The sequence below is a fragment of the Engraulis encrasicolus genome, chromosome 16 (genome assembly GCF_034702125.1).
Source record: "Engraulis encrasicolus isolate BLACKSEA-1 chromosome 16, IST_EnEncr_1.0, whole genome shotgun sequence".
Classification (NCBI taxonomy): domain Eukaryota; kingdom Metazoa; phylum Chordata; class Actinopteri; order Clupeiformes; family Engraulidae; genus Engraulis; species Engraulis encrasicolus.
Window position 1 is genome coordinate 42697088 of NC_085872.1, and position 14256 is coordinate 42711343.

Here is a 14256-nt window from a genome sequence, read left to right on the forward strand (position 1 = left end):
GTGCATATGTGCGATATCTGATCAATTTTCTGATTTTCACAATAAAACAGCATACATTTATGGCACAACATGACAGATCACAAAGCAATATAAAACGATTACAACTGTTCACAGTCGGTCATCTTTATTGAAGACTCCAACAAAGAGCTCCAGCCCCTCCATTGATCTTTCTTTAAGATTCCTCCCCTTGCAGTTATTGCCAGTCCAATGTCAGTTGCTGACACACGGCAAACGGAGAGGATTTCTTTGTGCACCAAACATGGGCAAGCTGATCAGCACTTCACAATCTTGTGTGTAACCTCGTAGATTCCAACAGATTCACTGGCCTTCTCATCATAGTCTGTCCAATCCTAAAATAGGAAGGGTTGAAATTCAGTATAAAGAAACTTTATTAGGTCATTGTAAAGGCTGTAACTGGGTCTTTTATGTTTTTTAGCAGTAGATTTCATTCAATTATCTAAAAACTCAATTACCAACCAAATATTAACAACCAACTCTTAACATTTAATTAATACAAGTAGGGCTCTAAATAAACTTTTTCTTAACACCAGCCAAAATGGCTCGTTGATATTAATCTTAGAAGCCAGTCACACTCTAACTAATGGGTCGAAGTGGCTACCAAGTTTAATTTTCTACCAGCCAAAATGAAATTTCACCAGCATTTGGCTGGTTGGCTGGTGTTAATTTAGAGCCTTGAATACAAGTATGGCATCAGATGTGGCTGCACCATCTGACAGCTACTACTAAATGAAGGGCTCGTTTCTGACGGAGCAGTGATGCTTTTGCGATGCAGCGCACATGCACACTTTGCCAGTTTGATGCATTCTGGTCAAACTGACAAAGTGTGCATGTGCGCTGCATCGCAAAAGCATCACTGCTCCGTCAGAAACGAGCCCAATGTCACCGATCAAGTGATGGTAAGGAGAAGAAATATGCTCACTTTCTCCAGCAGCGTGACCTCTGGAAATTGTGTCCCCGACTCTGCTCCCTCGGCTGCAAAGCCGGCCTGGGGGAAACAATGGAGTGGCAAACAAGGTGTGAAGATTTCACATAGTTCACTGGCTTCATGGTAAATGTATTGTATAAAGCAAAGGATAATGGATATAATGGATAAAGCAAAGAATTTAAAGAACACCACACAACTTTTCCCAGCGACACTACAAGACTTAATATTACATTACATTATTACATTGCACTTAGCTGACACTTTCATTTATTAGGGGCCAAGCAGCGAAGCTGGCGAAGGCCCCTATAGAGTTAGTAGGTTTTCTTCATTATTATTATTATTATTATTATTCTCTAGTCACCATTCCTATCCCTCTGCAAGTCTATGGCAGCCCATAGAACCGTAGGCAGGAAAATGCTGTAAATTGGCACACACATTCGGGGCAGTCTCAGCATTACCCACAGCAATTTATAGGACCCCAGCCCCAACGCTCTAGCGCCACCAGCAGGTCAAAGTTGCAGGTACATTTCTGCTTGTAACTTTTGAACCGCTGGGCCAATTTTCATAAACTTGGTATCCCTGGAATCCTTGAGTCAAGACGAATCCAACGCACCATATGACGTCATTTTCCGCCAGGATAGTTTTCCCGCCATTTTGAATTTTGTAAAATTCAATAAAAATGTTAATTTTCCCGCAATTTTTGACCAATTCGCCCAAAACTCGGTATATAGTATCTCTGGACTGAGCTACACATGGGGTCTTCAGGAATATTGGATATCTTTTATCGTTTAGTCCTGAGAGCCAATCAAAATTGTCGTAAAAGTGGTGAAACAGGAAGGGAAGTCATATCTCAAGAACCGTTTGTTGAATTAGGCTGGGATTTTGTACACACATAGTAGTCCATCCCATGACCTACCACAAAAAAAATCGAATCCCCAGCTCAAGCTCTGTAGCGCCACCAGCAGGTCAAAATTTTAGCTACATTTTTGCCTGTATCTTTTGAACCCTACTCCCAATTTTCAAAATATTGGTACACAGGTTATCTTCACACCATGTTGCACCCAGGTATGGATTTTCGTAACGATTGAAAAAACTATCAGCTCACAGCAGCCATTCAAAATTGTGGAAAGAATGGAGGGATTTTTTCTCATCTCTCTGTCTCCTCTGCTCCCCTTGCGCACGTTCACTGACACCATTCTCGGCAGGGGGTCAAGCCCCACTGCCCCAGCCCCTGCACACCACCCCCCACCCCCTCCTCACACACACACAGACAGACAGAGGGAGAGGGAGGGGGGAGAGGGAGAGGGAGAGGGAGAGAGAGGGAAGAAGGGAGGGAGGGAGGGAGAGGGAGGGGGGAGAGGAAAGAATTTTGAACACCTCTTGTCGTTTGCCGGTGACAGCCAATCAAAATTGTCATAAAGGTGGCAAAACAGGAAGTGAGGTCATATCTCAGCAACCGTTAGTCAATTTCTGTTAGGATTTTTTGCACACATTCTAGTCCATCCCATGACCTCCCACAAACAAATCCAGACCCCAAGCTCTCTAGCGCCACCAACAGGTAGGTAACAGGAAGTGAGCTCATATCTCGGCAGCTCTTCAACGGATTCAAACTAAACTTGGTTTACGTGATCACACTCTCGTCCAAGGAATGCACACCAACATTGGCGAGATTTGGACCAAAGGGGGCGCTGCAGTTCCTTCTGTTGCCGTGGCGGCTCTGGCAAGTTTACTGCTTGGCCCCGCATTGCTGCTTGCAGCTATATTTCAAAGTGACTTACAACTATTATTTTTTTCAGGGTATTGGTTACAGTCCCTGGAGCAATGTGGGGTTAGGTGCCTTGCTCAAGGGCACTTCAGCCATGGATGGAGATGTAGGGAGAGGTCAGGGGGGATTCGAACCGGCAACCCCTAGATTGAAAGACCAACTCTCTAACCACTAGGCCACGGCCGCCCCAATATAATATAAAGAGATACTGCATAATTTCTGGAAATAAGCTGACGTCTTGCCTTCAGTTAAATTCTTGAGTTTTATCTTTCTCCTGCACTTCCAGGAGTATGGCAGCGTAAATTCTACCTCCCTGCTGGCATATCCAATGGAATCGTATGGTACCAGCTGGTAGTACCATTGGATTCAATGTTAGGCGCTGTTTCCACGTAGCAGGATATTTTTTTAGCAGGGTATTTTTTTCTCCTGCTTGTATTGGTTTTGCATTGGTTTTGGCCTTCCGTTTCCACGTAGCAGATATTTAAAAATCCAGGTGCAGGAGAAAAAAAATAGCAGGAGAAAAAAATATCCTGTTTAGGGGTCTGAAACGCATTTGTTACAATGGAGGATTTTTTTTATCCACATGTTGCGTTTACACCTAGCAGGAGAAAAAAATACCCTGCTAAAAAAATATCCTGCTAAAAAAATATCCTGCTACGTGGAAACAGCACCTTAATTGCTAGCTTGGAACTAGAAGTAACATCACTAGACGGAGAACGTCTGGAAGTACCGGAGAAAGAGAAAAGTCAAAATGTTATTCAAGGGAAGGTGAAAAATTCGTTTATTTCCAGAAATGATGCAGTATCGCTTTAACCCGTTAAAACACAGCGTTATACGTTTGTTGTTACCAGAATGGCAATGACCGAGTCATGGCGCATTACTAAAGGACATGTGTTATGTCATAGTAGAGTTGTACTATGGTAATTAACCACTCAATGACTATTACAGCGTGCCTCAGATGGTACAACGTGTATTATGGGGCTACAGATAACAGCATGTATTTTACCCATGAATCTACCAATACATTTTCTTGTTATTTAAAGAAGTTATCTAAAAAATAACATCACAACAGAAACTTAACTTCCTAATGCGCACCAGAAAGTTTCTCATGCACACAAGAAATCCTTCAGGATTTTTTTTACTCACACATGGGCTCACTGTACTTCTACTTCTATTTCAGTTCTCACTATACTTCACTCTGATTCAAAAAGTTATATGAGGTGAGAACCTAGCATAGAAATCTAGGCACCTCTAGCAGCAGCAGAAAAAAACATTGTCACTGGTGTCTACTGTCAATAGAGGTTAAACCCCTTAAAACACAGCGTTATACATTCGTTGTTACCAGAATGGCAATGACCGAGTCGTGGTGCATTACTAAAGGCCCTGTGTTATGTCATAGTAGAGTAGTACTATGGTAATGAACCATTCAACGACTATTACAGCGTGCCTCAGATGGTACGGCGTGCATTATGGGATTAAATTAATGCTCCCAAGACATGTGAATGAATCATTTTGAAGTGCATCCTATTCAAAATGCTGATTTATCATGTCATGCTGAGACATTTGCAAGACAACATTTTGACTCCCATCCTGCCTCTTGCAAGTTCCTAGGCCCTTTCTCAACCTGAATTGATGTGGGTCTGCTGCCGATATGGGATAGAAATCACTGCAATACATGCACCTACTTATAAGTCCTAATGTCAGGATACACAGCTTTATTGTTAACGTTCCCACTTCCCATACACTTCACAACAAAAAAGGCATACCGTATATCTATATATTTTTGTGAGCAGTGTAATTTACTACCTTTAATGCATTTTAAGACCAATATAAAACAGAAAAAAATAATTATAAATACTGACCCTAACTGTTCATTACCATTATCATTTCCATCTTATACAACATACTGTCAAATGCAGTGGAGTGATGCTCTTGCAGAGAAGTGCAGAATTCAAGGAATCACCTGTGGCCAGAAGTCCACTGGCTCCATTCCTCGACATTCAAACTGCACCATGGTTTTAAACCTTTCATTGTCCTCTGCCTGTGGTAGAAAAACACCTGTTGAGACACTAACCACCATCCTGACACCAAAGCCACAATGTGATCCAGACAAAGAGTTGTAATGTTTGTTGTTGTTTTTTTTTACTTACATTGTATGGTGTGATGGTATCTTTCAGGATATCTGTCAAAGACCATGTGAATAGTAATGCACAGAGGTGTCAATATTGTATATGCCAATAATATACAAACAGCAACAGAGATGTCAATAATGTATATGCCAATAAAATGCATACAGTTCAAAACAAAATGATCAGCCCCCTCCTGAAATTTAGACATCTCTCTTTATTTCTCAGTGAGAATAACCACTATTAATACGTTTCTGTTGTGTTGGAAACAAATACATTATCAAGTGCAATACGTTTAATTTGGATTTATTTCATTGATTCACAGAGTTTAAACAAAAAAGGGCAAAAAGGATGAGGACAAAATGATTAGCTCCTTCATTAATAATTGTCAATACGGTACAGTACCCAAACCAAATCTGACAACAGGCTATTTGATGACGAAGTAGTTGGCACAAGTACTCCTAGGGACTTTGGCACATTTCTCCATTGTTCCAGTTTTCCATTTCTGGTCCAAATCGCATGGATGTTGAGCACAACAACAACAACAACATTATTTGTATGGCACAACTCATACCAGGCAGACATGCAGCTCAATGTGCTTTAACAACAACAAGAGATGTCTAATTTCATGAGGGGGGTAATAATGTTGTCTTCAACCGTGCAACACTATCCACCTTGCTAATCAATAATAGCAATTTCACCTGCTCACAAGCACAAGTAAAAGCAACAATATATATATAGCCATATATTTACTACACCCCATACTTACCAATTGAGTTTTCTCTGGAACACAGCTTACATTTTTGAACCATACTTGCACTTCCTCTGCCACCTTTGAGCGGTGTGTTTTCCTGTGAGGAAAATGATCACAAGTTCTACTGTAACTGATAACTAGGCAGTTTCAAATTCATCTGTGCAAATAACTGCTTTTAAAATCAAATGATCTGCAAACACTTAAGATTCATTTAGCCAATAATCTGCACAGTACATTTTCGATGTTGTTTTTTGTTTCCTGGTTAAAAACATCTAGAAGGGAACCCCCTGTAAGCTCTGAAGTCTGCAATCCACTGTACTTCCAGTAGCCTAGCTACGCAATGATTAGGCCTACAGAGGCATAAACACCAACACTGATCCATCCTCAGTCATTGGTCAAGTTAGAACGTGGCAGTTAAATATAACAGAACGGCAACTAAATGCATCCAATGGTCAATCTTCAGAAGAGAATGTGCTTCACTGATGTGAAAGAGTTTTAATTTACCATTAACGTAATATACTGCCATTTGTCTGGAATCTCCCCGCAGTTTCCACATTTAAGCTGGAAAATAGGAACAAATACGTATCAGTTTTATGACTTTAGAGTGACAACACACAAACATGAAGAGTTGCACGCACCAGCGTGAGAAAGAATTGTTTTGACTGCAGGAGATGCCTGTCTGTGACTTTAGACTAGAACGGTTTTTTCGAGGATATGAACATCAACACAAGTTTGAAAGCCTGAATCCATGTGGAGCAACATAAAGTGTGAAATGCAACTGTAAGCAGTAGGCTGTCATGTTTAGAGAAGACCAGTCTACCTTTAAAAACCACCGGAAATCTTCTCCCACGGGCCGCACGTTCGTAACATTCTCTAAAGTGGCTTTGAACTGTATCCCAAATTTCTGTATAAAAATGATACATTGAATAAATGTTACGTAAAACAATTAATAAGCTAGAACTACTGTCAGAATTTCTTCCAAACCTCACTTACCACCATCTTGGAATCTCCAGTTCGTATGCGCTTGCGTGCTCAAACGCGGTGTCAGCTTGTGCGCAAGCGTCATTTTTTTTTTTTTTACTGATTCATTGTGGGAAATGGAGGAACATGCAGACAGACATACCTGTAAAATGTAGCCTAAGCTTCTGGATATTTCCCACATTTAACCCTCATAGAGAGAGATGAAATGGCCTCATTCAGCTGAAACAGGTCATGATCCCACCCATGAAAATAGGCCCATAGCCTACCTCTCATCATCAAAAAGCAAAAATACAGAAGGAAAACGAAAGGCAACTAATCACAGGGAACTGCATGAATTGTAATTGTGGTATGGGTGAAGAAATACATTATTTAACAAAAATGTAATATTATTGTATGACCTAACCTGAATATTATGCAGGAGGGAGGAATATTGTGCACTTTTTCGTTTACGCCACATACACATTCCAATAGAATCGTCAGGTTTTCAAAATTCAAAAATCTGCTTTATTTCTGATAGTCAGTTTTTAAATTATTCTAAGATATTTCAGGGCAGGGATGGCAGCTCTACCAGAGACGGTCTGTGAACTGAAAAACAAAGAACATCTTTGGCTGATTTCATTTATGACTGGTAGAGAATGCAGATGTGTATTGTGATGTCACAAAAACTGCAGTTCTCTTGATCTTCTTGACCATGAGAACTCCAAAAGACACTCATTCTACACAACAGCAAGAGACAAGATGTAAGTTACTTTGCTCCTCAACTTATTAACTTATTTAATCAATTCTTATATGGGTAAAAATTTTACTTGTATTTTAAATTGTATTCATTAATTTGGGGTAGGTCTGGTTGATATGATCAACTTAAATAATAGGCTATATTTAATTTTTGGGGATAATTATAGGCCTAGGCCTACTGAAACGTGAATAGCGTATTTGTTTATGTCCACCAGTGATATATTGTTGATGGCAGTGAGTGACATTTACTCTAGCACACTTTGTTCAGCTGCCATCAGATGGTTACATTTCCACTGGTCTGAAAAAAATCCTGTTTAAAATGGGGAAATTGATTAAAAGGGGAAACTAGCTAATAACGAGATATGTTATCATACCCTTTACCTACTAAAGTGTATTGTGAATTAATGACCTAATGACTGGCTGGATATGAATATAGGCCACAATGCAACACAAACTGCTTTCTTATTAGGAAGGTCATGCAGGCTATCTGGATAAGTTGTCTTTATGCATTGTCAATACACTGAATCCAACAAGCCTCATTTGATGACTTGTTTGCCTTGGAAACCTTACACCATAAGAATTAAGTTTCCAGTCAGAGCGTTTTTGCAGTGTCAAGCAGAATACTGTAGTCCAGGTATCACCAATGTGGTGGCCGCGGGCGCCAGGTGCCTTCAGGAGCTTCTGAGGTGCCCACCAAAGATGTTAATAAACAGTGACGACTACAAGATTTTAGTCACAGTTAATGTTTTTCTTAATTTAAATATGAGATTATTTCTCTATAACCTATAATCAATCCGGAAAGTATTCACAGCGCTTCACTTTTTTCACATTTTATTATCTTACAGCCTTATTCCAAATGCTACAAATGAATCTCTGTTGTCAAAATCGTACACAAATTATTCCATTATGACCATGTGAAAAACAAGTTGTCTTGACACTTTTGAAAATTTATAAAAATGAAAAACAAAGAATTCATTTTTACAAAAGTATTTACAGCGTTTGCTTAATCTTTTGTAGAACCACCTTTGGCAGTAACTACATTCAATTTTCATTTCGAAATGAAAAGGGATTAAAAGGGAGGTCATCGGTGTGTGTGTTTCAATCTTTCAGTACGTTGAAATTGTACATTCCTGGCTAAAATAGATGGGTGTGAGTTTCGAATGAAATCCTATGGAGAGTATCTTTATCTGCTTCTGTAGTCACAGTGCACGTTGACATGCATGCTTCTTTAGGTGTACTTCAGATTTCCAATGTTGACGGCATTCATACATCCCCAAACGATGTCAGTCCCACTAGCCAGATGATGCACTTTTTTTGGTAAAATGCACTTGTTTACCACCACACATGCTTAACACCATCTAATGCAAATTTGTTTATCTTGGTCTCATCAGACCACACGACATGGTTCCAGTGATCCATATCCTTGGTCTGTTCATCTCTCTTGAGACCAAGATACACAAATTTGCTTTAGATGGTGTTAAGCATGTGTGGTGGTGGAGTTTTACACAAAAAGTGCATCATCTGGCTAGTCAAGCATGGTTGTGGAACTGACATGGTTTGGCGATGTATGGATGCCGTCAACATTGGATATCTGTGTTTCAATCTTTCAGTACCACAAGATCCTCCTGAGGATACTCACAGCCATGGGAATCACAGGCGTTGTCCACTCATGGTTCAACTCCTACCTCTCTGGACGCACCTTCAGTGTGTCATGGCAAGGGAAGCTGTCTACGACTCACACCCTCTCCACAGGCGTACCACAAGGATCAGTGCTGGGACCCCTTCAGTTTGCAATATACACCTCCTCTCTGGGACGTGTCATTCAAACACATGGGTTCTCCTACCACTGCTATGCTGATGACACCCAGATGTACCTGTCGTTCCGTCCAGAGGACACCACGGTTTCGGAACGCATCTCTGCCTGCCTCACCGATTTGTCAACATGGATGAAGGACCACCACCTACAGCTGAACCTGGCCAAGACAGAGCTCCTGGTGATCCCAGCTAAAGAGTCGCTCAGTCACAACATCCACCTCAAGATAGGCTCCACCATCGTGACCCCAAACAAAGTCGCCAAAAACCTTGGCGTCATGATTGATGATGAGCTGTCATGCTCCAACTACATCAACTCGGTCACCCGGACCTGTCGAATCCAGATGTCCAACGTACGGAATATCAGACCTGTGCTAACACAATATTCTACACAACGACTGGTCCAGGCCACGGTCCTGTCCCGCGTTGACTACTGCAACTCACTCATGACAGGTCTACCTGCTTGTGCGCTAAAACCTCTGCAGATGATCCAGAATGCGGCGGCACGGTTGATATTCAATCAACCCAAAAGGACCCATGTTACTCCTCTATTTATTGAGTTGCACTGGTTACCGTTGACCCTTGCCTACAAAACCATCACAGGAACGGCCCCAGCTTATCTGAAGGACCTACTAACGCCTTATGTTACTGGAAGAGAACTGCGCTCATCCAGCACAAGCCGTCTGGCTCTGCCATCCAGTCGCTCTAGGTACTCCCAGTCAAGATTGTTCTCTGTTGTGGTACCCAAGTGGTGGAACAGTCTCCCAGAGGCAGCAAGACTAAGCACATCTCTTGCAGCCTTCAAGAAACAACTAAAGACATTCCTCTTTCGAGAGAATCTAATGCTTGAACTGGCCTTGCCCCAGGGCAGACTCCTGACATGATGTTTAGTTTAGTTTAGTTTGTGAGTGTGTGTTTGTGTGTGTGTGTGTACTCGTTATTTACTCTTTAAAAAAAAAAAAAAAAAACTAACCCCTCTTTGCAACTGCACTTGTTGTTCTGTATATCTCCTGTGCACTTTGTATTTGCTTGTGATGTTGGCTTGATTATGTCCTCTTTTGAAAGTCGCTTTGGTTATAAAGCGTCTGCCAAATCCAATGTAATGTAATGTAATTACACCTAAAGAAGCATGCATGTCAACATGCACTGTGACTACAGAAGTAGATCATGATACTCTCCATATGATTTCTTTAAAAACTCACACCCATCTATTTTAGCCAGGTGCAGACTCAAAATGCACAATTTCAATGTACTGAAAGGTTGGAACACACCAAGACCTCCCTTTTAATTCCTTTTCATTTCGTCATGAAAAAATGAATGTAGATGCTGCCAAAGATGGTTCTACAAAGTATTAAGCAAAGGCTGTGAATACTTTTGTAAAAATGATCTGTTTGTTTTTTATTTTTATAAATTTTCAAAACTGCCAAGACAACTTGTTTTTCACATGGTCATAATGAAATAATTTCTGTAGGATTTTGACAACAGAGATTCATTTGTAGCATTTGGAATAAGGCTGTAAGATAATAAAATGTGAAAAAAGTGAAGCGCTGTGAATACTTTCCGGATTGACTGTATAATCAAATTATCATTCAATCATATTGTGACTTGGGAATGATGTCAAGACAGAGGATTTTGAACAAAAGTAGCCCTTGGTAGCCCTCTGTAGCCCCCGGGTAGCCCTCTGTAGCCCTCAGACCCAGAAAGGTTGGGGACCCCTGCTGTAGTCAGTGATGATGAAATAATATATTTAATGCCAATTGGTCTTAATTCTATTAATATATAGGCCTATATTGTATGATATTATATTATATAGCCTAATGATAATATTATAATATAATAATATATATAAATATATATATTAATTATATTAATGCCAATAATTAATTATAAACATGTAATGAGAATGACATCATACATAATGTCATAATGAAACAGCTTCTATCGGCCTAAATTGTGTAATTCAATGAGTGTACTTGTGACATAGGCCTACAGTATGCATTATTAGGCTACCGTAGGGAACTAGGTCAAACTGTGCACCTGCCAAGTTCTGTGACTGGACAATGTGCTGTAACTGATCACAATAGAAATGGAAATGAACAAAATGAGACACAGACATTGCCAGGGCTCTGAGAAAGAAGAGAGAGGAAGAAAAGGAAGCTCATGAGCGCAAAATAGAACATCTGGAGAGAAGACTGGCAGCTTTGGAATTTGAGAAAAGGGATGCACTTGTGGACAGTATTGGCAGAGATTCTTCAAGTATAGAGATATGCCAACATAATAGGTTTCTATGGGCACCTAACGTGACCAGGTTCCGGTCTGCCTAAAGGGGCGTGTCATAATGGTCCTAGAATGAATAGAACAGTCTTAGGTCTGCCTAAAGGGGGATCCCCCCCCCTCCCCCTTGCGACAGTAGAACCCGGAAACAATGGGCCAGCGGAACCTCTCTCTTATCCACTCTCTCTGGTATTGGTGAAGCACTGCCTCATCTGGGAGCAGAAAAGAAGCTGGAGAACATAACTGGTCCTGGAGCGATTATTCGTTTAGAGTCACAGGACTTGGCAGACAGATGGATGATGGGAGACAGAGTGCAGACCATGGCCACTGTAAGACAGGAACCCCATGTGGATGCAAAGGGAGAGGGAGGCAGCAACGGCCAGGCCAAAAGCCCAAAGGGAGGAAAACAAAGGTCCCTGCTGCTCAGGTGGATCAGGAGGAGGTTGGGCTTTGGAGGCTATTGAAGACCAAGGACCAAAAGACACACACACACAATTTACACAAAACATAATAAATAATAATACAATTAGCGAACTTTGTTGTCTTTTCTTGAGCTCATCTTCCCACCTTCTGGAGATGAATGTTTATTGACCTGTTGGATATTTGCTTGGGCAACAAATGCACTACAAATACCCAACCATAAGAGAGACTTTAAAATCAATGTTAAGTTAACATTTGCCTGACATTTACAATAACACACTGAGTTTACTGTCTAAGAGGCTAAAACAAATGGTAGTTTCTGAATGCATAAGTGCCTAAAGCAGTGTTTCTCAACCGGGGTGTCGTGCCCCCCTCAGGGGAACCGCAGAAACGTGGCTGATGGTATGTAAAATTGACCTAAATAAATGAATAAATTATGTAATATAATACATATTTGTCTAAATTAATAAATTAATGCTTAGTCAGTGTTAGTGCTTAGTTAGTCTACTATTTACGCTAAATAAAGTAAGCTAAATAAAGTAAGTTTAGGTCACCCCAGTATGACCTACACATAGCCTGTCTGAGATAAAGCTGCAACTTCTAACGTCTCCAAATGTGTTACTTTTCTAAGCTTGTGTGGTATCAGATGGGATGCCATGTTACGGTTTGATGGTTTGGGGTGCCTTGAGATTTTTCATGAATTGAAAGGGTGTCTTGTCTAAAAAAAGGTTGAGAAACACTGGCCTAAAGCACCGATTCAGGATATCTACTTCGCCAGTAATGTAAACTGCTACAGACACACGCCACGCCACTAAATTAATAATTACACAGGACACCAATCTCAAAATACCAGAGCAGCTAATGTGAGAAGCGTTTCCAAAAATATAATTCCTTTATCTCTCTTTAAAGTAATTATTTGATAAAGCCACATTTCAGAAATGGATGACAGAAGCAAAGATGAATGGTACAAAACGTTTATTTCATTTACACAAATGTGTTACACTCTCAACAGTACAGTGATGTATTGCACTAGAATCAATCTTGTATAGCTATCACCTATAGACCTAACTAACCCCTTATTAGGGGTGGGGAATTACCCTTAACCAGAGAAGGAAATCTTGGGCTCAGAAAGTCCTGAATTCAGTGAACCAGCTGTTGTCAGCAGGGGCGGAAGGAATATGTCAGTAAGACTTTCACTACCGATCCAGTTATTCCACCTCTGCCCTTCCTGTACTGTAGCAATCATGAGCTTTTGCAACAGAAACATGGTGGTACTGTAACTGACGTATGGTAGTAGGTCACTAGTCAACGAAACATCACATATATGTTTATCCATAGGACAAATGTTGGTATAGTACCAAGTACTCAGTACTTAGCTTTGAGGGTGTGGTGTATTGTATGGATGGTGCATTTCTTCAACAGGTGCACAAACGGCATCATATCATTTTGCACAGTGGCCCTTTCCATTGCCACACTTTCCTCCTATTGCAAATATTGAAGGTTCCTCAAAGACCCCCTCAGTTGCCACTGTGGGGAACCTAAATGTTCTTTGATGAACCTATAAGTACTTGAAAGAGCTCCAAGATTGTTTCAAGGATCCTCGGAAAACCGTTAGGGGTGCAAACTAACATATTTGTCCGGTCAAGTGAAAGTTTAAGTTAATAGCACAAATACAGCTTTCTGTTGTATTCCAATGTCCTTTTGAAAATGCTGTAAAACTAACAAAATGTGATATCTCAAGATTTAGACGTATTTGTGTATCCAGTTGTTGTGTATCCAACTGTCCCCCCAAATGCTTCACCATAGACTCACTGGCCACAAATGCTCTTTAATACAAGTTTTTGATCAACCAATGGCATGGTGTCAACTCTGTGCAGTTAAGCATGGACCAGGCAATATTTTGCAGTTCAAACAGAGCATCAGATGGGGTGGTCTGAGGTTTCAAAAACTGCTGATCTACTGTGATATTCACTCATGAGTCACAACCATCTCTGTGCCTTACAGAGAATGGTATGAAAAAGACAATATCCAATTAAGTGGCAGGAGAGTGACAATGTCATTGACACAGTGTCTTGAGACAGTCATATTTTCAAAACCTTGCCCTTCACTTTGCTCAAATCAAAATCAATTTTATTTGGTTGATTGATATAAGCAAGTTGGCAAAAAAAAACAAATAGGAAAGAAATGAATACTGGGAAATTGCATCTAAACAATTCACAGTCCAGAGCATTGAAATGTATATTTCATCAACCCCAATACTAAACCGAAATCTGCTAAAGTCCGCTACCCTGGGCCCCGCTAGTCACTGCTTAAGGCAGAACATGGTCACGGTATTTATTGCGTATTTATACAGCGGCGGCTAATGGTATTGGCACCCTTTCATTTTATTTATAAAATGTGCAATATATCCATAAGCAAATATGTGGCTTTAGGCCATAGGATT

At 40.5% G+C, this 14256-nt stretch overlaps 1 protein-coding gene across 1 annotated transcript; it reads right to left on the bottom strand.

Moving 5' to 3' along the window:
- Positions 1 to 107: 107 nt before the first annotated feature.
- Positions 108 to 6675, bottom strand: czib (CXXC motif containing zinc binding protein). The gene is made up of 8 exons (XM_063219686.1): positions 6585 to 6675; positions 6412 to 6495; positions 6096 to 6152; positions 5607 to 5688; positions 4862 to 4893; positions 4675 to 4752; positions 941 to 1006; positions 108 to 350 (listed from the first exon to the last, which is right to left on the bottom strand). Exons 1-8 carry the CDS (start codon positions 6588 to 6590, stop codon positions 273 to 275), a joined length of 483 nt encoding a protein of 160 aa, XP_063075756.1. The 5' UTR covers positions 6591 to 6675; the 3' UTR covers positions 108 to 272.
- Positions 6676 to 14256: the final 7581 nt, after the last annotated feature.